The 26,537-nt window shown below is 41.0% G+C and overlaps 1 protein-coding gene across 2 annotated transcripts; it reads right to left on the bottom strand.

Moving 5' to 3' along the window:
- Positions 1 to 9: 9 nt before the first annotated feature.
- On the bottom strand, positions 10 to 24,486 carry CNNM1 (cyclin and CBS domain divalent metal cation transport mediator 1). Of its 2 annotated transcripts, XM_063306988.1 has the most exons (13): positions 22,879 to 24,486; positions 19,387 to 19,530; positions 17,893 to 18,033; positions 15,807 to 15,976; positions 11,510 to 11,609; positions 10,306 to 10,353; positions 8,401 to 8,463; positions 6,087 to 6,253; positions 4,190 to 4,370; positions 3,815 to 3,928; positions 3,571 to 3,687; positions 3,137 to 3,236; positions 10 to 697 (listed from the first exon to the last, which is right to left on the bottom strand). In XM_063306988.1, exons 1-12 carry the CDS (start codon positions 24,395 to 24,397, stop codon positions 3,163 to 3,165), a joined length of 2,838 nt encoding a protein of 945 aa, XP_063163058.1. In that variant the 5' UTR covers positions 24,398 to 24,486; the 3' UTR covers positions 10 to 697; positions 3,137 to 3,162. The 2 variants fall into 2 exon arrangements, with proteins under 2 accessions (XP_063163058.1, XP_063163057.1); XM_063306987.1 differs by lacking the exon at positions 8,401 to 8,463 and having other exon boundaries at positions 22,879 to 24,483.
- Positions 24,487 to 26,537: the final 2,051 nt, after the last annotated feature.

Consider the following 26,537-nt stretch of genomic DNA (forward strand, 5'->3'; position numbering starts at 1 on the left):
TTCCCCCTCTCCTTCTCTCTCTCCTGTATGTGCTTTATGCTACACATCAAAGGAACTAAGTAATTTAAAACAGGTGCATTTTATTTCTCCCAGAGACTTGATGTCAAACCTTCCTCTTTTTTCTCAATTGATTTGGAAGTCAGAATATCAATAGGGTCAAATGCCTATTTATTCACAGGTTACAGATGACAAGATGATTTGTGCGATGATCTGCACTTCAAACTGCCAGCCCAAAGCCTGCTGGTGCTGGTTACCAGTGCCAACATGTCTAGGGCAGATTTGGATAATGCTCAGATGCAGGTGAATTCAGAGGGAGTATATGGTGTGATGTTGTTGCACACACATGGGCTCGTTCTACTCTCCTGGACCACGCTAATGGAAGGAGTGGCACGTCCAGCAGGAAAGAAAGCCTGTGCACCCTCTTCCTTTATATTTTCCCCCAGTGGTAGTAATTGTGAGATGGTGAGGACATTGCCCTGCTAAGCTAGAGGACTCCTCACACTCCACCAATACACTATTCTCGTTTCCACTTTTTCCTGAGACTTTTTGCTCAGTTCTCACATTTGCTGATGCCACCTCTCAAGCTTAAAGGGCTATAGTCTGTCTAGCCCTGAAGGTAAGGGGTAATTAATGTCAGAGAAGCGGGTGCTGTCACATACACATGAATCTTGTCACAGTCGGCTGTCATGCTGCAGACCTGGAAAGAAGACAACTGTTATGACCATCAGCTCAGAAAAACCTCTCTGCTTTTCCTGCTCTACTTCATGTAACTCTTCAATTTACCTGCCATTACAGTACAGGGTACCTTCCTATGTACCACTTGAGAAAATCTAGGGCCCTTTTGGCTCAGGTACTAGTGCATATTATTCCCCTTAACAGTTACCTCCAAAATAAGGGAGGCAGTCCCTTCATGTTTACAGGCCACTTTAACATTTGTGCCAAAAAACAGTAATCCAGAATCAAGCAATTACCACTGGAATTATTTATTTATCATATTTATATAGCTGCCCATCTCACATAAAAGTGACTCTGAGCAGCATACAACGCTTAAACAACAATAAATAATTAAAAAAAAATAATTAAAAAGTCACAATTTAAAAAATAACTATAAAACGGCATACAAAACAAGGGGGGATGGCATTAACCACAGTTTGGGAGCCATCGCAAAATCTCCCCGGTCCCCTGGGGCCCCCAGGCCTGAAGACAGCCAGGTTTTGAGGGACTTGCGGAATGTTGAGAGGGGTGGAGCTAATCTCACTTCAGGGGGAGAAGATTCCGCAAGGCAGGCACCATGGCAGCGAAGGCCCGCCTCCTGGGACCCACCAAATGTAATTCGCTGGCCGACGGGACCCATAGCACACCTTTCCTGCCAGACCTGATGGGGTGGGCAGATGTAATTGGGGACAGGCGGTCCCTCAGATAACCTGGCCACATGCCATGAAGGGCTTTTAAGGTCAAAAACAGCACCCTGAATTGGACCCAGAAGCAAACCAGCAACCAATACAGCTTGCAGACCAGAGGTGTAACATGTACCACTCTAGGGGCACACGTAACTGCCTGCTCCACTGCCTTTTGCACCAGCTGAAGCTTCCGGATACCCTTCAAGAGCAGCCCGATGTAGAGCACATTACAGAAATCCAAATGGGAGGTGACTAGGGCATGAATGACAGTGAGCAGAGACCCCTGATCTAGGAACGGGCGCAACTGGTGCACAATACGAAGCTGTGCAAAGGCCCTCCTAGCCACAACTGCCCTCTGCTCTTCGAGCAGGAGTCGTAAGCCCAGGAGGACGCCCAGATTGTGCACAGGGTCTGTCTGGGGCAGTGCCACCCCATAATTATGTTATGTACCCCCTGTCAGAACAACTTAGCACTAACTTGGCGAGGATATTGTTCAATAGTAATTTCTGGTTCTATTGTTTTCTGGTTATTATGGGACTAAGGGCAAGTGATTCTCCAGCCCAGTGAAATTTCATCGTTAGATATTCATTATTGTATTCCCTATTTGCACTTTTCTTACTGGGTTGCTTGTGCAAGATTGCAGTTCCACTTAGTACAATGCACGGGGCTTTCCAGATGATAATTCATTTGAAATTTGTTCATTATTGTCTTTTAGTATACATATTGCTACTTGTCTTATCACTTGTAAACTTCATTGAACTAGTTTTCAGCCACTGATCCATTTTGTCAACAAGATGACTATTGGTGAACACAGAGATGGGTATGAGTTGGGGTCTGGCTATGGTCTGGCCAGCTGACTAGATTGGTAGTGAAGTGGGAGCTGAGTTCGTCAGTGGGTCCTGGCTGGTGTACATGGGGAGGCTGCAATGGACCACCTTGTGGGCCTCCATGACCACTAATACTCTACAGTATGAACCACAGTTTGGAGAATCACTGGTGTACACAACCTGCTTAACCCAATCATAGTTCCTTACTGTCTGATCTGGCAGCATGCAATTATGCTGAGTCAAGGGTAGCCATTTGGAAGGAAAAAAAAGTTTCTGACCTTTTCCTGCCTTGCATGTCGTAGCCCTGTGCCAGAAAAATACTGTTAAAACTTTGTTATATCAATGGCCCATTTTGGTCAAACAGGTAGCAGAGGCATGGCTTGGTCACTGCAATGCTTAGGAGATGCATTCTGTGACTGTCAAGCCTTGGCAATGAGTTTTATAACGAAATGCCTTGCATTTTTAGTCACTATGCACTTACATCTTGTTTCCTTGGTGAACTAATTGCAAGGCTACTAGCCAGAAGTGGTAGGATTCCAGATCCACATGAAATAGTCAGGGGAAAGTCTATGACAAAATTCAAAGGTAATTTCAGTTTAGACTGGTCTCTCTACTGATACTTAACTGATCAGGTTTCTGGGCTCACATAACACACTGGACCTAGAAAGTATCTTAGTTTGTGGATCACTGTGTCATACAAATGCAGCCCAAGAGTCTATTATGGGCATGGCTGAAAACAATATTTATGTGTTGTTTGAAAATAAATAAATAAAAACAAAGGTAGGCACAGTTCTCTCCAAGTTGGTTCACGTTCCACCATGATTAGCCAGCATTGTTCTAAAGTATTCAGGTTTTGTGACTCAGGAAGTGATCAGTACTGCCAAGAATAGGCCAATGCATAGTACCAACCTGTGAGAAAGGCAGCACGTTGCCACTCATGTGATGAGTGATGTGAAGTTACTATCATCTGAACTTCTCTTGCTATCTGCTGAAGGTTTTCTCCTCCCACCTGCAGTATCAAGCAGCAGTGTCAAGGTTGGTAGTCACCGCTGGGGAAAGATCCCCTACCTCAAAACCAATGGCTCCAGAAAGGGACAAACACTTTCCAAGCATCCTGTCAGTACAACTCTTTAGGTTCAGGAAATCTCAAGTAGCATGCTGGCTGGTAGATCCTGGATACTTGTACAATAGCATCAAGGATGCGGGGGCGGGAAGGATACTTGTACAATAGCATCAAGGATCGGGTGTGGGGGTTGATCGTGCTTAAGCAGCCAGAACTACGCTCCATATGTCACAAATTTTATGTGAACAAATGTCTCCCCCAGGACTGTGATATGACTCACTAAGTGTCTGAAGTAACTTCTTTCCCAGGGGTTCCTGAGATCCACTTGGAGATGTGCTGAGCTCCATTTCCCTGTTTGAGGACTCAGGTTCCAGCCTGACAACATAGGCCTCGTTTTCTGCAAGGCAACAATAGACAAGATAAGGCTGGGATTCTTCCTTCCCTCACAGCTCTGTAGTGTTCTTCCTGCCCTGCCCTGCTCTGCTCTGCTCTGCCCTGCTGTTACCATGCTCTTAAATACTCACTCTGCATGCTGATTTCTGGGTTGCCTGTCAGCTCTTCCTGAATGTGGGGGATCCTCTCCATGTGCAGGAACATAGAGTCTGTAGGGCTCTTCACATTCCCATCTGACTTGCTGGCTGCATGATATATATGAAGAGACCTCAGCAGCACATGTCAGAGCACACATCTCTCATCACAAATGTATCATGAGAGGATACAAATCTGGGTACAGGGAGAGGATACTGCAATAAAATAGTTGGTTTAACTTTTTCCAGCTTGGTCTATTAGGACAGGTATAAATTAACAAAAAGAGAATTAAAGTAATTTTGCACATAAGGCTCCCACAGGTGTCTTTTTACATAGTCACTCTATAGGAACATATTTTGTGGTACACCTACCCACAATGCTGCTTCTCTCATTCAAGAGAATAGCAGGGTCATCCTTGGGTGTCTGTGGGGTACCTCTGACTGTGGGAGCCTTTGTGGAATCACCATCATTGAAAACATCCATGTCAGGGGTCTGGGGAGAGCTATCCATGCGGCTGGCAGCCAGTGCATTCTGATATTGTTGCCGAGTGATCTAGGAATCAAACAGAGGAATTACCAGATAATTACCTAGTTCTGCAAATTCATTTTGTCCAGTGTTTCTAACTTCTACTACCTTTCTGCATATTTTATTACAGTTTCCCCCAATCTGGTGCCATTGAAGGGTGCTGTATGTCCAACAAACCTCGAGGGCACTAGGCATGAGGTTTGGAGGGATGTTCTGCTACCACACACAGCCCCATCACTTTACATCCTGAGCGTAAGGGCTTTCTCACCTCACATCTTTCTTTTCCTTTCAATAGACCTAGAATACTGCTGTACCATTTACACAACCTGTTTCCATCAGAAACTTGTCTCTTCAGGTTTACAGTGGCTCTATGTACTTCTCTTGTTGCCTTCACTTTTGACCTTTGTTTTTCGTACTTTCCACAACTCAGGCCTTAAATAAATTCCTGTTTCATCTTCCCAACTCTGATTCTTTTTCACCTCTACTCCCTTTTCTAGGAAGTTTCTGCCTGTTAAGGGTTGCCCTTTAATTTTTTATTTCATTTCTTTATTTGTACTATCTCCTTACTACACTTTTTTGGGTGGGGGGATATCTTCAAGTCAGTTTTTAACTCCTGGAGACTGCTTGGACTAGTCCCTGTTTTCTTGGCAAGATTTCAGAAGTGGTTTGCCATTGCCTCCTTCCTAGAGCTGAGAGAAAGTGACTGGCCCAAGGTCACCCAGCTGGCTTTGTGCCTAAGGGAGGACCAGAACTCACTATCTCTTGGTTTCTAGCCTAGTGCCTTAACCACTACACCAAACTGGCTCTACATATTAGTCACCCCTCAATATCCCTCTTTCCCGGCAACATTTATGGTTTACTGTTCTGCTCCACAGCCATATGATTTTCAACACCATATTTCCTTTCAAAGTTGTATTCATCACATTGCTTCTGCCCTCTTATCCTTCTGTGAGTCAATTTAAGCACAGTAATCAAAATCCTTACTGAATGGGGTTAATTCCCAAGTTACTGCATTCCAGGTCCAACACAACTTGAAACCATTCTCCCTTTCATTATTTGGAAGGAGCTTATTTAAAAGCCAAGAGAGTGAAAAAGAAATGGATATGTGCTACTGTTAGACAGAAAAATATACAGTTAATTTTATTGGTTCAAACACTGCCAGAGCATTGTTGAAATGCTGTACCACTACAGAATACTTTTCTTAAAAATAAAATATCCAAACTGCTAAGAGTTTGGCTATTGTGCCATGACATCTATTTCTAATGATTTGGATAGTCAAGTAAATTTATAGCACAGCTGGCAATAATGAGGAAAATTGCATGTTCCTAGCAACTACATTCCACACGATCTTCAGGCTACACATCTGTACCCACCAGAAACCAAAGGATTACAAGGATGCCTTGTCTCTCCTAAAATGCTCTCTTGAAGCCAGAATTGTGTGTGCTATGCTACTAATTTAACACTCTCCCGCCATCTTTGCTTTGTCATTCAACTTTGCCTTGTCTCTTCACTTCTAAGTCAAGTTAGTAAGTTCACCAGATTCACATTATCTCTGTGTTATGTCCACCATGCTTGCATGGTGCAGTTAATAAACCAATGTTCACATGAGGTGCAATCTTGTGTAGCCATACAGTTGGACATGATACATGGAACAATCCTGTCACTAGGCTGTTCATCTTCCATGGCATAAAAGAATAGTAAGGAGTGTGCACTTCTTTCGGTCACACTCAGTCCAGCAGATACCTTGACAAACTGTACATCACAGAGAATGTGAACAGAATAATCTGGAGTGTATATGTTGTTGTTGCTGCCACTGTGGAGTTGGGTGCTGCTGCCTCCATAGTCATTACGTTCTCGAATAGGAGACTCGGAGCGATTTAATCCACTGCAACGGGATGGGGACTGATTCACTAGAAATAAAAAAGAAGTGATGAACAATAGAAAAACACAATGCCTAAAGTTTGGCTTCTATGAGCTAAAGGGAAGCCCTGCTTAAGATTCCCTTAATCTTCCTTAACACTGGCATTTTAATTTGCCTGGAATGAACTTCACCAGTAAGAGCTCTTGGCCTTTTATTCTGCATAAATTTGAAAAAAAAAATCTGAATGTTTATTTGTTGAATTGTTCTCCTTGTAGAAATCCCCACAAGAAAATGTTACAGTATATTTCCCAGTTCCGACATGTTGTGCTTTCTGTTCAAGCTCCAACGATCACTGAACAGGGACTTTGTAACAATGATCAGGGCTTGCAAGGCCAAAAAGTAGTACTTTTTCAAAAAATGAAAACAAAAAAAGGATATTCCAGTAAAAACTTCTTGATTTAATACTACAGTGAAATGCAAGACTGCATTTCAATTGTCTCTACTAGAATGCATGGGTGGAAAAATAACCGATCAGCTTTTATACTGCTGCCTCTAGGCTCTTCCTCCAGAAATGGAGCTGGCTGGCTCCTCTCCAAGCCATACCTATACCTAACACAGGGCTCTTTTAAACGTCTCTTTGCCTATCTAGTGCCAAATTCCTATATTTAAATTCACTTTTTCAGCCAATCTACTGACCATTCTCTTGTTCTTCACTCTCCTTTTTAATTTTTGTTTTTAATTTTTCTTGCTTACATTAATACCTCCATTTATTTCTAGGCTACCTATTCTGGAAAAAACTATGGAAACCTATGGCACCTTGTAGCAAAACCCCATGTCTTCTCAAAACAAAGACACATTCACAGTAGGACTTACTGCTGGGAAGTTTATATAGATATAGAGCCTTGAATATTTAAATTACAATTTTGAATTACAGATTTCCTTAACCTGATGCTTGAATATAACCAAGGTGTTTTTTTCTATAACTCCTAATATTTCCATCCAACCAGACAGGCATACTGGCTGGTAAACTCTATAGTCATACTTCTGAAGGTCACCACTCTGAGGGAGGCCACTATAATTACTTAGCATAAAAGACAGCCTGCTGACCACAACAGGATGTATTTCTGAGTAGACCTGCATAGGATAGAATTGTGAATAAATTTCTTATGGCACAAGACATTATAAACTGCGTCTACTTCAAAAGATGCAGTAACTGAGAACTACCCATTCCACACAACCTTTTAATTCTTTCCCTTCTAACGATTCTAACTACATAGCGTTTGAGTGAGTGCATATATAGTTTTTTCTGTACTACCATTATTTCTTTTCCCTTCTACATTTATTGCTACTTGGCTGCTTTATTAAAAAGATCTCTCTCAGTAAAACTCCATGCACACCAGTGGGAATATATTTCTGTTACCAACAAGAAGCATGTGTAGCTGCAACAGTGAACCACAGCCAATCAAGTGAGATGTCTGAGCACTCTTTAATAGCTTACTTCTCATTTGAATTGGATGACTGGAACATACTTCTGTGTATCACATTTCCAAGGGGGGAAAGGGTTAGGCAATGTGTAGAACATTGAGAATATGTAGTGGCAATATTCAAAAAGTGATTTGCCATGAGCACAGCCAGTCACAGAATACCCATTTCCTACAAGACAATCCAGCCTCCAGAATATTCTTTATAAAGCTAGCAAGCCCTTTGTAAGGGACCCAAGCATATTTTTGTAAATAAATACAATGCTAAGGTTAGTGCTTTGCTTTGCACTAGACCAGCTGCTGCTTCTTTTATTTAAAAGAATCTTTTAAGAAATGCTTCTCTCTTTGTATGGTAACAGCATGAGAAGATAGTCATTGTTGTAATAATATGCGTGGATTTGGACACAAAATATTGTTCACATGGGCAACAGCTGTATTCTGCATAAATTTGAAAAAAAAATCTGAATGTTTATTTGTTGAATTGTGCTCCTTGTAGAAATCCCCACAACAAAATGTTACAGTTATATTTCCCAGATTCAGCTGTAGGGAAACAAAGCACATGCACACGAGTTCACAATGATTTGTTTTGCAGGCATGCAGGATACTACGGGTCGCCTGTAACTTCCATAGGAGGAAAGAGTCACAGAAGGACACACGCCCAGAATCATGAGGCAGCAGAAGTGGGGTTCCTTCTGGGTGCTACACATATTGTTACCTGGGGAGCCAGCCAAAGATTCCCCTCGGCTGAAGGCAAAGGTACGGGACACGGACACAGGCACTGGAGAGAAGACAAGGATCAGGAGACAAAAACCAGGGGAAAAGGGAAAGGGAGCAAGGAGGGTTTAGAAGGAACAAAGAGTGAGCTACTCAGGAATGGCAACAGCATCATGGATAGGTCAGAGCTTGTTAATCTTCCCATAGCTTTAAGTTTTGTAAAATTTAGTTTTATTTCTAGATTACTTGGACAGGGAGAAGTAAACAGAATATAAGAAAGAAATGTTCCTCTGCATGCTACCTAGCATTATTTTATGGATATTGCATCTCACTTCACATCACTACATTGAGACTCACAGAAATGAAAGAAGTGGATTTAATAAATACTTCATGAGCATTTATAGATCCATGATGCAATTCCATAAATCACCATTTGATGGCACCAAGAACACAATTGATGGAATGCAGATAGTCAAACAGCAAATTAATTTTAAAATATTCATGAGTTACAGACCCAATCTTTAGAAGTTGTATTATTTTTGTAGACTTACCTGAACTGCACTGAGTGCACACTTATGGGGCTATTCATAATAGTTTATGCAGGTCCAGCTCTAGCTTTCAAAGGCAAGGGAAATAAATGCACAGATGCACACATTTATGGCTGGTACTAATGACTCTCTCCTCTTTCTGCTTTGGATTGAGCACTAAGGCTGAGAGGGATGGAGAATTATTGGTAAGAGGACAAAGGAAAGGGGCCAGCAGCATGAGCTGGCAGAAGCAACCAAGTAAGTAGGTCAAGGATAGTGGGATGGACTTTTTTTAAGTACTGAGCCCACAGTAGGAAATGAAACCAGCAGTGACATGGAGCACCAAGAGATGCTGCTGTTAGCTAAAACTGACTGTAGAAGTCTCCATAGAGGGGCTATGGATACCTGGAGTAGATAGATGACATGGCCATTACTGATATATTCAATTGGTCAGTCAACTGGAGGTTATGTTTTATATGGTTGCACTTGAGTTGTTCATTATGGAAATAGGAATAGGAAAGAAAAAAATTAAGTTACACCAGCACCATTTTACTATAAATTAACTATGCTGACTGGGAACGATGAAGTCCAGCAGGTGTAGAAAGCACCAGGTTGTTGATCAACGTATTTAAATATCTCACCAATAAAGAAATCAAGTATCAAATGGACTATGTTAGCAGCAAAACAGTGAGAGGATATTCTCAAATATTTATCTGCAGCCCTTTTTCTCTGGGATGGTTTCTGATACCTCCACAGTTTCTTCATTCCTCATCCTCCTTGGAATATCTTGCAGTGGCTCCCTAACTCTCACTGCCCCTGAGAAGCCCCAAACTCCTCCTACAGGGCGCATGCTATCAGCTGCTCCAAAGGGGACCAGTACTTTACTATGGAACTGGTTCAGGGTGGAGTTTTTAAGGTAGATCTTCTTTGTGTTTATATAACTTTAAATTGATAGAATCACAAGTCCAGAACAAGTCACGAGTTGACAACCCATTTGGTTCCATGTTGCAGTGAGCAATGATTTGTTTCTGATTTAGGGTGTTGTGCAAACAAACCAGGTATGGCTTGTTCAGTAAACCAATCTTTAAAAAATACCCTTGACTTAACCAAAATCTATAGTTCTATCAACTATGTCATCAGAGCTGCTGCTCTAAAACATCTATATAAAATTAAATATTAAAGAGTTGGATGTGGCTAAACTAAATGATAGAATATCTACTGTAGCTACCCCACCCCAATTCATAGTTCTGTTGGGGTAGGATTGGGGTGTCAAGAAGCACTGGACTTTATTTAACTTTTCCTGGTAGATCTGGGAATGCCCAGTGGAAATGGCCTTCTATACCACCTCATTAATAAAAAAAAAGGTAGGAGATACATACACAGGAAAGATGACCCAGCCAGGCTGCTCATTTTGCGCCCATCATTATCTGAAAAGACATGGAAAAGTGGAAGGTGAGTCCCAATCAGACCTTTATTGTGTCACCCCTGCTTTGAACAAGAGACATTTTTTCAAGCATACAAAGAGGCAGGGGGTTGATATCAATTGCTGTAAGCCGGGATCAGGCTCAAGTGAATGACAGTCCTTGGCACAGAAATTTTATTATTTGGTTTTACATGACCTGCCTGTTTGTAAGGAAAAGAAACTGCTTCACAAATCTCTTTCTCCCCAACATACAATGGTTTTCTATTAATGCTGCAGTACTGCAACCTAAGCCTCCCACAGGGAAGGATCACAGTATAGGCACATTTACTCAAACACTGTAAATGAAGGGGCAGCAACAGCAATGCTGCTTCCATCTTTGCATGAAAGATGCTGTATCTCCAGCAAAAAGAGCCTCCACATAAGAAGAGATTCCTTTGTGATTTTGACCCTCAAAAGATTTCCAAGTATCCTGTTTTATCGAGCTTCTGCCAATATAGTTCAGAATCCACACATTTATATTTGTAATTAAAATCTGACATGGGATTTGACTTCATGGAATATGAAACGAAGGCATTATGCTTAAAAATGTTTTAGCCTTATCATTTTGTCAGTGTGTCTGTGCCTCCTTCCAAAAGCTCAGGAGAAGGGACAGAAACCAAACAAGTAAGGTCTGGAAGAAGTGCAGTCCAGGAGTCACATGCAGCCTGTCAGTATTCATTTTGCAGATGGGGCCAAACAATTGGGTGCTTTTTTCCATTTATGAGAGTTTGAGAGGCTTTAGGCCTTGCAGATGCCTAAGGCCCACTCCTTAAAACTCCCGTGCTTCCTCCTGATCCAGGCCCAGGGTCTACCACTTTTGGAGCATAACCCTCATTGTGCCATGCAAAGCCTGGGATGGCCCTTGAGCCAACAGATGTTATGCACCCCTGCTGCATAGTTTCTTCTAGCCCTCCCAGGGCATTATGGTGCCTGTCTCCAATACTCCCTTCCTTTGCTTTTTCTTATTTACCTCGTATTTGCTAAAATGCTTAGTACAGTGAAAACCCAAATGTTGCAATCAGAATAAATTTGCAAGGTCCTGTACATTACACATTTGACTCATTTGACACTATAGGTTCTGGTTCTATCATCCCATTCTGTGGTTAGCTCTAGATTTCTACCTGAACAGATGACAGCCATGATTGCTGGGACACCGTAGTATGTGAAGGCACCATTCTCAAATCGCAGTCCTTCCTTCCCCACTTCCACCTCCACTTTTCCCTAAAGAAAAAACAAAGGGCATGCAATTTAGCTGCACTAGTTATCTCTCTTCCACAATCCTTGGCCACCCACTGAAAAAGGAAAAATACATAATGTAGTTTAAGAAAATGACTTCAGGTGAGAATAAGGGCAGTTCACTCACAAATGCTTGTGGGTGTTCCTTCATAAGGAAAAAATAGGAAATGCAAGTCAAAGTAGCTGGAGGACATCAGTAGAGATTACCTTGAGATGTCAGGTTGGGAATAAAAGCAGTAACAGAATTATACTTGATTTAGAGTTGAAGGAACTCAATAATATAGCAGCAATGGAAATATCAAGAGGAAGGGCAGGAGAACCAAAGGTCCCAAGAAAGAATAACCAATCCTAAGTAAACAGTGGTGGGGAGTACAATAGAAAATGCTCAGTGACTGCATGCTACAAACCAAACCAAAGGTTCACAATCTGTGGTCTGAAGGCTATACACAGAGCCCCTAAAATGTGCTTCCAAAAATTGCCACTGAACTGTAACTGTAAATGGACAGAAGCAGAAAATGATTCCATTAAAACGTCTGTGCTAAGCATTCAAAGGGGCCCTCTGTCAAGTGATATGAGTGAAGCATCCCTCCACTTGCCAGGGCCACCCCAAGGGCGTTTTAGGTTGTATCTGAATGCAGATCCATGTACAGCCAACTCATTTTGCTGGCAGTCCCAGTACAAATTTTCTTCCAACACTTTGCACTATTAAATATATGAGAAATAACTCTACTGACTGTGTTTAATTGGTTTTAATTTTATTTAAACTTAAACTAAACCATTTTTTGTCTCAGCTCTCCCTTCTTTTTTAGGGGGAGAATGTGTCTGTTCAATACGCCCTTGGACCAAAAAAGGTGGCTTATTCCTGTCACAAATCAAAGTCAAGGTAAAAGTCAACAGCAGTTGGAAATAAGTTAATTAAGCAAAGATCAAAAAAGAATGTCATTAGTTTTAACTATTAACAAACTCAGTATTAGTCTGTGGTTACATTAAAGCAGACTATATTACATTTACTTTAGGGCAAAAGAGTAAAAGTCCTACTCCAAGTTCCTTTCCGCAGCATAGCACTCGTCCTGCTATGCTCTTCCCACAGATCAGGACATGCAAGCAGGTCTACAGTCAAGGTTGGAGTCAAGTTGGCTGCAGATACAGTGCTACAGAGAAGAAAACCCTATTTTTAAAATTTAGGTTTTATTTAATTCACCAATATTTAGAATATTATATTATATTAATATATTAATTGTATTAATATTAATTAATTAATTATATCAATATCAATATATTAATATCAATATAAAGAAGTTTTATTAAGGATTTTCCATGAAACCTTGCAAGAATATGTTTAAAGTCCTGCAGTAGGATCTAGAATCATGTGACTGGCTTAACTTGAGAAAGTTATCTTTTCCTGTGATTAACCAGCTGGGAAGGATATTAAGAGAATCTGAAATTTTATACTGAACATTGCCAAATTGCCAAAAAAGCTAAAACATTCAAAGGATTGTCTTCTTTAACTATCTGAACCAATGGCTGAAGATTACAGATAATTTCTTTGTTGCAATGATTTCATGTAATACTTTTTCAGTATTAACCCTGAATATAGAGTCAAATAAGAGACCATTTAGGATTCACTTGTGTTAATTGTGCTGTTGAACTGGGAATTCAATATGATATTCTATTTTTAACACCCTTTCTGTAGGCAGGCATGGAATCTGTCACCTACGTGCAATGAGTAAGCAGTTTCTGATATTGGCTTAACCTTTGAAATAAGAAAAAACAGCACCTGCAGGTTTTAGTCTGTTCAGGAATATCTACTGTTGAAGCTTATGGTATAGTGCAGTTATTCAGATTTTATCCTTAATTTTTCAACCATTATACTGTGATAGTTCGATCTGAATAATTTAGTCTGATTTTTCTGTTCTTTCAAACTGAGGTCAAAGAATTCAAACGCTCTAAGCAAAATTACTTGGGATAATAAAGATGTATTATAAAAATAGAAAATAAATTAGTTTTCAACTTTCAAATGGCAAGAACATATAGCAATTATTCAAATACAACTAAAATATTAGTAAAATACACAATATTGGAAATTACAACCTAAGCAGACTAAATTTTAATTCTTTTAAAGAACAGCTATATGTTCCCTCTTGGAGTCCTGACATTCAAATGGCATGCAATTTGAATTATCTTCAAATCTTTGAATATGTAATTCAAAGTGCTCTGACAGAAATACTACAGATTATTTGATGGACTGATACTCTTGGAAAACATATCTAAAATAATTCTTCCAAGTTTTGTTTCATTAATTCTGAAAAGATGGAAACTGCTTTTCAGAAAGTACATTTTACTTGAATATTAACACAGTAACAGTAGCAGATGTATAAGTTATCAGAATAATTTCAGGCTGAAAACACCTGTTTCCATCCAAATAATACATAATGCTAAGCAATGTTTTATTGAATCTTATGGGGCAATTCCTTTAGAAGAACAGCAAAAGATAGCAAGATGCATTTCTCTCTTCTGCAGACAGTGACAATAACATTGGAGTCCCAATCTGCTAGACGTTTTGAAGCACAGGAAGTTAGGCTTTCTATACCAGTGAAGATTAGAGTTTTGCCTCTGAAGTCTCCTATACCATTATTACCCGAGACATCAAAAATACATAAAATAGATAAACTTCTACTTCAGTAATTGCAATTACTCTTCAGAATGCCTCTACCTGTGAACAATCTAAGATTAATAAATATGATCATTCTAAAGACAGAACAACTTCAAAGAATTGAGTAAATTTCAGATTTTTATAATAAAAGGAATACCTATTAAATCTACAAGTCTGAAAACTAGAGAAATGGAATAGATTTTTGCAAGACTTCAGAGTGACACACTTCCTTGACTTTTTGAAACATCATTAGGTTGAAATATATTTACCACTGGTTTTCTCCTTTATTATCAGAAGCAAATATGATCTTTATCTTGTGAGAATATTGTTTAGAATTGAAAATGTTATTTCCCAAAGCATTTTTAATTTTAGACAGAGATTTCAGTACCTAAACTGAGGCTAACAAGAAAGTGGTAGATGAACAATACATATTGGAGATTCCAAAGTAATAGTTGTTGAATAATAGCTATATAAACAAGACTATGTTTGAAAAGGCTGGTATATTTTAATTATCTTTAATAAGAAATATAAGTTGTGAATGGGTGAGTTATGGAACATCAGTTAGAAGACTTACTCATTCATCTACTTTAGAGCTAGTGTAGTACTTTATGTGGCTTATTTAAATATAATTATTTTCCCTTGTAAAATTATTCAAAGTTGGCTCTGTGACATAAAGTGACCATTAACCGTGGATGCTCTTATTGCAGAGAACTTACCTAATCAGTTTACAGTATAATGATAATCCCAATTTGCATGGCAAGGTTATTCTAAAAAAATCATTTTCAGTGAAAATCAATATAAAATAAACCTTGAATTCTAAAGTGATATTAGACTCACACTCAGAATTTGTTAAGGAAGCATTAAAATAATTAATTCAAATTAAAAGATAATCTTTTGGTCCCAGTTCCTAATTCATTGTACTCTACTTTGAATTCAAATGACTGATTGGATAATATTTAATCTCCCAAAGATATCAAGAACATGTGTCAGTAGTAGAAGAAAAATTGTCAAACTTATTTGGAGAAAACTTAGAATCATTTCAAGTCAAGTTTCTAAAAGATGTTTTCCATTCCGAGTAGTTCCTCAATTATTTTAAAGCCTGAAACAAATATATGTGAAATTGAAAGTCAGAACTGCATTTTTATTTGCAGGCTAAGTACTTACTCTTTAATAAGACATGTACAAGTCACCTGAGTGAACTTACAGTTTATAAAAGGATTTTCTCATGGCCAGACATGATGTCTTATGTATAGCTTATCCATGAGGAATACCTAAAACAAATGGTTGGAGCATGTCCTTTTCTATTCTTGGTGTAAAGATCTCATATTTATATTTATATTTATTTATTATTCAAATTTTGTTACCACCCACCTCCCCCAAAAGAGTGACTCTGGGCGGTATTTATATTTATCTATTTATTTCCTGGATGTTATTTCTTTTTGAAGACTAATTAACCATGTAAAGTAAATACTTCCTATAATAAACAGTAACCTTGGTGTTACAAATTTCCCTCACTAATCTTGACAAACCTGTAAGATGAGCACAAAATAGTCAACTGGCCGGTTGCGCTGGTAGAGATAGTGCTCAGGTGCTCGCTTGTTTTTGTGGTCAAATTTCATCTCCTGAATGACGTTGGGATGTTTGAGCAGCCGTAGCAGGATCTTCTCTGAGAGATGTGGCATCTTGAAAGGTTCTACCTCTACAAAGGAAGAAAAGGGAAAGAAAGCAGTAACTACGCTTTCTATGCTTGGACAACTCAGAAGAAAGGTAATTGGAGAAATACGATACTTAAAAAAAATAAGAATTTTAATTATAACAGTAAAAACTAATACACACTAAACTTAGAGAAAAAGAATGGAAAATAAAAGTAAAAAGCACAGGAAAAAAGAAAAAGAACGAATATAATAAAGAAGAGGAAAAAGAAATGTATAAAGAAGTGACTTCCAGAATTCATCACAACAAGTATAAACACATTTAATAACTCTTCACCCCCTATAACATAAACAGATATCTCTTCATCCCATATCCCATCCCTTATCTATAAGCAAATCCATAAAACATCAACTTTTCAATCCTGGGGTCAGCAAAAAGTCCATAAAGGGTTGTCAGAACATTGCAAAAAAAAAAAAAAAAAAGTTTTATTTTAACCTTGATCAAACAAACCAACTTTATATTCCTTCCTTTTACTTCTAACAGTCCTAATCCTTAATTCAATCAAGTATTGTCATAGGATTTGATTTCTCTTCAATTCTTCTTTATCCCATTGCACAGATTTCTTCAAGGCTTTAACAAGCCTCTTTTGTAGATCCAATAAGAAAACATTTTCCAGGTCATTCTCTTGGTTTATCGTTTGTATTTCCCTTTTAATTTTTAAAACTTCAGCCAGATTTTTTTTTTGTATATCCAGTAAAGCATCCTTTTCCAAATCATTCTCTTGGCGTGTCATTTGTAGTTCCACATTCTGTACTTTATCTATCTTGTCAGATAAAGTTTGTTCCACATCTGTCATTCCTTCATCAAACATTCCTTAGACATAGTCAATCCATAGAAGCAGACATCATTACTGACAATGTTGATACTGTAGTTACTAACTTCTGGCTCCATTCTTTTAAGATTTCCTTTAATATTTCTGCTGTTATAATGTTTTGTATCATTTTGTAAGTCCCAGTATTAACTGACATCAGGCTTGTATTTTTTTTCTTCTGCTTAAAATCTTTAGTCCCCTCTAGTGTCCAGTTTCTAAAATCATAACTTAGCTTTTGTTATGACTTGCAATTGCCAAGATAGCCAAAATAAGTCTGTTTCCCACAAGACGTTTATTTTTTATAGTTAATTCCAAAATTTTATAGTGAAAGTCAATATTCTAAATTTATCTGGATCCTTAATCCGTTTATAACTTTCTTAGATCAAAATCTTATTTAGCTTTTTGCCATTTATTTCAAATTCTTTAAGTTCTCAAGCTTTAATTTTTCTTTTGTTCAGAGTTGAAGATAAACTCACACAATGAAAACTTTTCAAATTTGTCATTCTGAAGGTCTCTAATAGCTTTAAGATAGTTAATAGGCAATTTCTGAAAGTGATTAGAAAGTGAGGTTTGTGAACTTAGTGTCCTTTAAAAGACTCTGCTGCGGTTGCAAGCAAGATGGCTGATCTCGTCAACTCCTGGCACTCAAGCCCACTGAAAAACGCTGTCCTGTAGTCTCTTCACGAGGAGCAGCTGTCCAGAACATATGTGGGTGACCTCCCATCCTCTCATTATCCGGAGAGGTTCCAAGGTTCCAGTTCCTTGATCTTTGCCACGGTTGTCGACTCCACTTTTGCAGAGCCATCTTCAGTTCGCCATACCTTCCCCAGAATGGAGAAAGACAGCACTGAAAGCAAAATGATGCCCTTATACATCTTATCCACTCTACTCTAAATGAAACTGGCTGCTTAAAACATAATCCACAGAAGAGTTGGATGCCAAATATTAAGGTTTAAAAAAAAACATAAATGCTGTTCTTGAAAAGAGCATAATTCCCTCAAGATACGCACAATACGTGCCAACAGCATGGATATCAAGCAATGAGTAGTCAAGAGCCCAGGGAAAACAATAGCCTAAGAAGAGCCAGATACCTGTAGCCATGAAGCGATGAGTGGCCAGCAGCAGCTGTGGGGAGATCTTCACCCTCATCTCACTATCTGAAAGTCTGAAGATGGAGAAATCGTGAGGTTTCCTACCCCGATGTGGGATCCTTTCCTTTTTCTGATTGTTTGCTGAAGATGAAGAAAGTAAAAATGCAGTCACATCTCTGAGAACTTAGAAATGGCATCGTATCTCAATTTCTGCTCTCATTGCAACGTTTTGGGTATGCTGGCCTTGCAATGACACAGCTCAGGTATCTTAAATGAAAGACAGCATTTCTCTACAGCATTGAGAATATTATCAACTCTCATCAGTCACCCAAAGCCACAGACTCTTTTTTGGGGGGGGGCTTTATTAAAATACAAACAATATAATACCAAAGCAAAAATTAAAAGTGTCAAGTGTAATACATTTCAGGGGTTACCAAAGTATATGTCTTAGATTAACAGGATAACAACTACAACTACAATATATAATATGTAATTTAAAAAGAAAGTAAGTGTGAGAAAGAGAAAACAGAATTTTTTCTCTTGTCATATTTCCTTAAATTGTTATGTACTTTCAAGCAAAGCTGCAGTCCTAAACATTTTTACTTAGGAATAACTTTCAATGCGATTTGTTTCTAAGTAAATATGTACAATTAGCACTATAGGTAACTATTTTTTTTTCTTCTTAAACCTTTTGTACGTGTCTGTGCCTTCAAGTTAGTGTTGACTCCTGGGGACTGCCTGGACAAATCCCTGCAGTTTTCTTGGCAAGGTTTCCGAAGTGGTTTGCCACTGCCTCCTTCCTAGGGCTGAGAAAGGGTGACTGGCCCAAAGGCACCCAGCTGGCTTTGTGCCTAAGGCAGGAATAAAACTCAAGTTTCCTGGTTTCTAGCTTGGTGCCTTAACCACTACACCAAACTAAAATCTGGTCAATTAAGATTCCACATTGTTGCAGTCCCATATCTCTATCATACGCAGTAACATCTCCCACTCTGGTTCCACCATCCAACGTTGCAAGTATTTCTTCACAGTGCTTTGATGACCAACGATTAGTCTTCCAGAAAAGGAGAAGGAATAAAGTGAAGTGAAAGGTCTCATTCTGGAAGATGCTATTTTAAGAATCTGCCTTTGTAGTAAATGAGATACTAGGATCCAGGGATAGACAACTACTCATCCCACATCACTTAGATGGGCACTGAAGCTGAGATGTGTGGGATTCTGGTTTATCATCATAGCAGGCTGCTGCCTGATTCCCTAGCTGAAAGCTGCTGCTACACAAGAAAAATCACAACAGGAAAAGTCTCGCAAGTTCTGTATGGTCCAAATGGAGAATAGGAAAAAGGTATGTTCAACAAGTAAGAATTGGGAGGAGGGGAAGAAGAGATTTTAGCAAAGGTTTTATGGTTACTAGAAATAATAGCAAACAAAATTATAATTCCTGTGCTGTTTATCCCCCAGTCCAGTGTGTGTCTTCCTAGTGGACCCTTTAATACTCACTATAGAGATCTGTCTCATCCAGAATCTCCGATTTGATTATTTCTTCAATCACATCCTCCAGAGTGACAATCCCCATCACCTCATAGAAAGGGTCTCCTTCCCCTTCATCATTCACTCTCTGCACAATTGCAAGGTGTGATTTACCTACAAGGAAAGAATGAGCAGAAACAAATTGAACAGGAGTTTTATTGTGTTTACTCCCCACCGCACCCAAAATAAGATAGGAAGTGGACCACTTGAGGTTTCTGGGCCTTTGACTCCAGTGCTCAATAAGAAGCAGCCCCCTCTTGAAATGGGAATGAAAAGCGAAGTTATTCCATCCATCCACTCCTCCGTGTGAAGGATAGGTAAGCAATTAAGTCTAAGCAATGTATATGCCTCATTTGTGGAATGTATTTACTTCTTGAAATTCAGGAATAAGATATATGCTACTTTCTGTAGAGTGAGAAGTAAATTGAAGATGTTATCTTAGGCCCTGGAGAAAGGAGGAATTCATAATGATGGGAGAGAAAAGGAAAGAGGTAAGGAAGTAGTTACTTTGGGATAGCACAAAATGTCCAGCCAAAGACTGTATGCTCCCGAACAATGAATTCTACTTCCCACAAATCTCACCTACTAGAGTCAGAAGGATTATAAAATGGCCTAAAGTTCAGGGATGTTTGCTACTATTCAAATCCCATGTGGGTAGGCATTTTAGATGTCCAAGAAGATGTACTTAAATGCTGATACTTTCTGTATAAAAACATATTTGTGAAACAACTGAAAAACTTGACACTACTTTTAAAGAGCATGAATCAAAGGTAATCTAGGCTTGGTTTTCAGTGAATTTTTTTTTTTTAAAGTTCCCAAATTAGCTTTACTTTTCAATACAGTTCTCTCCCTGCTAAACCCTACTCCTAACTCTCTGGATAATGGTGTAGCTGACCTTTATCATGTGCAGACCCTTCCAAAAGCACTGAATGACCCTTCCAAAGGAATAAGTTGCTCAGAAGTAACAGTAGTGAGAGGAAAGCAAACTGAATGTTACTCAATGAGATTGTCCCAATTAAAACAAGCCATAAAATATAGGATTCAACACTAGTTAAATCTCAGTTGGAACACCATGACTAGCTGTGATCACCATTTATAATTTTCTTTGAAGTGGCAGTGCTGCATAGATTTATTTAAAAAATGCTAATTCTTACACTTTCTGGCATTAAGCACAGTGCTGACTTAATGCTTTTCTCTCCAATGCTGCTCCGCTTAATTTTCTTAGCCATTCTGATCATCTACTTGATTGCATTTAAGAAACAGCATCCACTAGATACTCATTCCACTTAATGTTACTTAACTGCGAGGAGCTTTCTGTGCTCATTCCATCTGCTTATACAACTGGCTACCATACCCATCATAGCTCTGAGAGAAATGTAATTTCGGTTTATCTCTTCCTTCTAAGCTTTTTTAGGCACACTGCAATATCTAGAAGATTGGCGTTTGGGGAAGACTGAAAGCAAAAAGTCCACTATTCCAGCTGCTCCAGCTTTAGTACCTGATATTACAAGGTTCACAATAAAATTGTGAATGCTTATGACCCTGAACAACATCAATGAGTCTTAAGGATTTCCATATGGCTACTGCAAAACTGAGAAGCATCAGGGGAGACTGTAGTGTACCCCTGGAGATTAAAAAAAGGAGCCAAATTCAAGACCAAATGTTTAACACCCCACATTTCAAGAGGACAGCTGCTTTAGATTGCTTGCATCTGGCACATCCAGCTGCAACTCAGCCAAATTACACTAGTATCAGTTAAGGATATATGGAGATAGGTGGAGCCACCAATGGGCATCCTCTTGAAAGTGATATTACTCTGATCCAATATGCTTCACAGACCCAAGAAATACACAATACTTTCATGAGAAAGTGAGGGGGAAGGCTGCTTCAAAAGATGATTGCAGCAATGTGCTGAATGCAAACTGTGACAGTGCAAATATGACCCTTGTTTCCCCTTCCTAGGATGAGTTTCATCACTAATTGCAGAACTAAACCCAAAAGCACAATCCATCAAGTTGACAAAGAAAAAAAAAAACATGGATTGTGTGTGAATGATGTCTGGAAACCCAGAAACAGCTCTGGGCTCTAAGTCTGCCATTTACTCATTCAGCCCTATCTCATGAGAATTCTTGTCTGACTAAATGCCTATCTTTCTCAATCTAGGTGAGCACTGCCCTTACATATAACCTGTATCTGCATTCCCCAATCTCATTCCCTCCAGATGTTTTGGATTAATTCCTACAGTTCCCAGCAGCATGGAGGATGGTTACACTGACTGCAGGGTTATGGGAGCTAAAGACCATCCCACTCAATGTGTGCAAAATTCTCAAGTTTACTAGTTCTGTATATGCTATGTACAAATCCAAATTAAACGTAACACTGATAATATACGATGTGCTTTCTTGAATGACTCCATACATCTCCACAACCTCACCTGAATAAGTTATTCTTAAAGAGTGAATTTGCAGAGAGCTGAAGCTGTTACTCTGCTTATAGTTATTAGTTGCAATTTTTGCACCTGTTTTCTTTCTTGCCTCTTATTAACAAATTAGACACTCTTCAGTGCCATGCCTGAATATGATATAGAAAATATAAAGAGTGGGTTAATTGTCCTACAGTATTTTTTCCACTGAAGACAGGTTCACAATTGATATTAGGACAAGAAATTAACAGATTCCATGTTGCAGATGATTCAAAGCTTGATGCTATAGCACATGCATTATGTATAAGACTCAGATCTGATCCCCAGAATATCCAGATAGGACTGAAAAAGACTGAGGTCCTGGGGAACTACTGCCCTGTCTGAGGCCTGGGGAACTATTGCCAGTTAGCATTGGACAGTCTTTTCCAACCTGGTCTCCTCTAGTTATGTTGGGCTTTAAAACTTGTATTTTCTGGGTCAGTATGGACCAAACTTAACATACGATAGCTTCATATGCTGATAGCAAGTGTGTCTTGCACATTCCTAACATTTTGCTGGAGCAGGAAAATTATGACTCATTTCTCCTTACAGCTGAAGGTAAGGAGATGACACATAAAACTCAACTCATCATTTCTGTGTACTGAATGGAAATACATAAATCTGTAAGCAGAAAGACTGATAACAGCATGTCAGTTCACACAAACAGTGGAACTGGTTGGGAAGAATGCTACCGAAGAGTTTCAGGAGACCATTCCTTAGTTCATCATGGTAGACCCATTTGGAAGACTTTTTGGATAATTCTAGTGACTTACGTGAGCCATACATGATAGAGCAGAAATGGGCATGCACACACACACAGATACACACACAGTCACATTGGTGTGCTGTTCAAAGAATTCAGCCACAATACAGGAAAAGGGTAGACCAGTGCAGGAGGGGACACGGTGGGATCCCAGGGTACCTCGCAAGCAGGGTGCACAGGGAGTAGAGAGGCATGTGATGCTGGCAGGAGGCGAGTGGCTGGGGCCCCGGGCCCTCACCCTTCTTGAATTCCTCAAGCAGTGTATCGAGGCGGGTGTCATGGAAGACACAGTGCAGCGGGCGGTGATAGAAGCGGGTAACTGTCTGCAGTGGAGTGCAGTCATCAGGATCCACGAAGGCCAAGTCCTTGACAAACAGCAAGTCGACAATGTTGTCTCGTCGCTCACCTTCATATACAGGGATGCGGGTATAGCCTGAGCGAAGAATCTCAGAAATGGTGGCGAAGTCAAGTATAGCATCAGAGTGCAACATAAAACAGTCATTTAGGGGCGTCAAGATATCCTCAACCACCTTGGTGCGCAACTCCAGCGCACCTTGTACCATGGCTAGCTCCTCACTCACAAGATCACCATGGGGGTCAGCAGCCCGCAGCGTCTCCAGCAGGTGCTCCCTTGTGGAGAAGGTGCTCAGCTCTTGATGCAAGGCCCAATCTAGCAAACGGCTGAGTGGATAGCAGATAGGGAAGGTGGCGGCCATGAGCAGGCGGGTGAGAAAGAGCGTATGTGCAGCAATGGCTAACCCGTGGCGGGAACAAACAGAGTAGGGCAATACCTCGCCGCCCAGGAAGACGACGCCAGTGCAGAGCAGCACAGGCAGCCATGGCACACCTTGGGTCACTTCGGGCAGGGAACTGTGACCGGCTTGTAGAGCAGCGCATAACCAGCCCGCCAGCGTGGCGTTGGCACCCGCCTGTCCGAGCAACAGTGTGCACAGCAGGTAAGTGCCGCTTCCGCCTCGGCCGCGCGCAGCCTCCACCTTGCGTGCCTGGTCCCTCTCTGCAGCCGAGCCACTGTTGCGCAGTACCCGCAGCTCCATCGGATCGAGTGACAGCACGGCCAAGCGGAGGCCGCTGAACAGCGCCGACAAAGCCAGCAGGACTAGTGCCCCCAGAGCCCGCAACCAGCCTGCGGTGGGCAATGGAATCAGCCACGCGGCCAAGCCCGCCGCCGGCGCCTCCACTTGCAGCACGAAGCCCCCCGGCGCGCCGTGCAATTGCCAGGCTCGTCCATCCCAAGCGCAGAGCCCGAACCGACGACCTTCAGGCCCGGCGCCGGGCTCACCCTTCCGCGGCTCCCGCACTCTCACCTCGGCTAAAGCCGAGCCGGCCGAGCCTCCGGGCAAAAGCGGGCCCAGCACCTCCACATCCGAGGCCCAAGCACTGCGTTCGGGACAGCGCTCCACCTTTGCGGGCTCCTCCACGAAGACGACACGGCGCTCAACCTCCTCGCTCGCGCTGCTGCGGTTACTGCCGGCGTTCCCTTCGGCCGGCGGCTGGAAGTAGAGGCGCAGCAAGAAGCGGGAGCCCTCAGCCGCCCGCAGCGCTCCCCCTTCGAGCCACACGCGCCCGGGCGCCGTATCCTCCGGCCGCAACCCCAGTAGCCACGCCGCTCCGCCAGGGGGCCTTGGCGACAAGGAGAAGAAGAGAAGCAAAACCGCGCCTCGGCTCCGACCCCAGCAGCAAGGGCTTCGGCGCTCCAGCCCGCGGCCCAAAGCTGCTGCTGCCGCCTGCCCCACCATCCTCAGCAGCCAGGCGCAACCAGGGGCTTCGGGGAGCAGGCGCCGGCCGCACGTGACTCTCCCGAGGCGCTGGGGGCGGCCGCTGGACCACGTGTGTGTGGGGCGAGCCTGCCAACCCCTTGGCTTTCCTCATAGGGTCAGCGGCGCCCCGTTTACCCGCCCGGTAGACTCCCCGCACGCCGCGAAGATGGCCCCGGATGTTATCAGTCGCAGAGTTGGGCTTCTCTTCAGCGTGGAGCCCACCCACTTTCCCTGTTTCCATTCCCCGGCGAAATCGGTAGGTTTCCGTTAACAGCGTCCTCGTCCGGCGGTCTCTGCGCCCAGCTGCGATTATTGCGGCCAGCGGGCAGGGATGCGTCCTGAAACGCAGCGAAAACGCGCAGTCCTCGATGCGTCGTTGAGCTGCTTGTCTGGGCGACCTGCCAGATCTTCCTCCCTCTTTAAATATTGATGCAGAACAAATTGGGATTCTGGTGCAGTGAGGGGAGTTAATGGGAATTTGCTTCCACGGGGAAAATAATTAGAAAGGCGGGAAATCGTAATACAATGGATTAATACTTAACATGTGTCAAATCCTGAGGATCCAGAAAGACGCAATCAAACAAGAGCAATGAGTGAAACACTTATATCAGCAGTTCTGATTGATGAGTTGTTATTAGCCTAATGTTTAATTGTCACTAGGATTTGTTATTTTTTTCATCCTGGTTAGATTCCTTTAATGGCAAGTTAATAAACTAATTTGCTTCTTTCTATATTTTTAAACTGTATTTGTATTTTAACTTGTACTGTTTAACTCTTAAATCATAATTTTGAAAAAGCTATTTGAAAAAAAAATAAAAGCTGTAATGTGTGCTATAGAAACAAGCACTAGAATATAATAAATGTGCATTTATATTGCCTGAATGTATTGGACTGCTCTCATTTAAGGCAGTGTTCCTCAAATGTTCTGCAATCATGGACCACAAAAGAAACATCAGGAAAATTCATGGACTGCCCAATTAAACAAATGCCATCTTCCATATTTTCATCCAGAAGAGTGTGGGAGTTCCGTTTTTTTTTTTTGGCATTTATGTTTGCATTTGTATATGCTTACTCTTTTTTAAAACAAAATTTGTACCAGAGAATTTAATCCAAAATTAAGTTTTTATTTACCACTTAAGTTATTTTTGTACCCTATGCCATAATAGCAACTCTTAGCACAAACTTGCTGCTCAAAATTTTCTTCAACAAAAATCTCTCATTATTAAAAGACATCTCCAGCCCATTTTTAGATATCCATTATTGCATTTCCTATTTGCACTTTTCTTTTCAGGCTGCATGTGTGAAATCACAATCCATTTAGCATAACACAGGCAGACTTGTAATCAGTAACTATGCTTGCAACCTGTTCACCTGTCAGTTTGCTGAATGTTAGTACTCAACATTGTTATTTATATTATCACTTACACTTCAGTGAATTGGTTTTCAGCCAGTGATCCGTTCTTGGGAGCCAGCTGACTGTCAGTACACACACCAGATAGGGACTGAGGCAGGGGTCAGTACACACTGTCAGTACACACACAGTACACTGTCAGTACACACACCAGATGGGGACTGAAGCAGTGGGTGGGCTCTGGCCTGTGAATGCAGAGAAACTGGGAGACCACCTGGTGAATCTCCATCAACTATTGATGGTACATGGACCAAAGTTTGAGACTCACTGATGAAAAGCATAGCCATACCCTGTGGTTTGAAAAGGGAGAGTGCCCTGTGTTGTGATTTCAGTCATTACCATGAATGGATCTAACTCTGTGGCAGCCTTTCCCAACCTGACATTCTCTTGTGTGTTGGGAACTTGCAACTCCTAGAATTCCAAGCCTACCTGGGAATTCTGGGACTTGTAATCCCAACAAAGTTAGAAGATGCCTAGTTGGAAAAAAACCAGCAGTGTAATGGCCATCTGATGGGAATCAAGATTTGAAAGGACAGCCTCACTTTGCAATCCTGTTTTCTTAGAACTCTGAAGGGCCTCCTCCCTTGTAAGGATGTTGAATATTGCACCCCTGAGATGTCTTTTTATTTTAAATTCAGCTTTTTTGGCTGTGGGGTTTTGGACCAAATTCATCTTAGGGATGCCTTCCTAGTAGTGCCAGTTGAAATG

This window comes from Candoia aspera, chromosome 6, assembly GCF_035149785.1.
Source record: "Candoia aspera isolate rCanAsp1 chromosome 6, rCanAsp1.hap2, whole genome shotgun sequence".
Taxonomy (NCBI): domain Eukaryota; kingdom Metazoa; phylum Chordata; class Lepidosauria; order Squamata; family Boidae; genus Candoia; species Candoia aspera.

Excerpts from the sequence above, each read along its gene's own strand:
- CNNM1 (XM_063306988.1), bottom strand. The coding sequence starts at position 24,397 with ATGGTGGGGCAGGCGGCAGCAGCAGCTTTGGGCCGCGGGCTGGAGCGC. Across the intron at positions 18,034-19,386 it reads GGATGAGACAGATCTCTATA|CAAACAATCAGAAAAAGGAA; the intron begins GTGAGTATTAAA and ends CTTCATCTTCAG. Across the intron at positions 3,688-3,814 it reads CCCAGAAATCAGCATGCAGA|AAAACGAGGCCTATGTTGTC; the intron begins GTGAGTATTTAA and ends GTTGCCTTGCAG.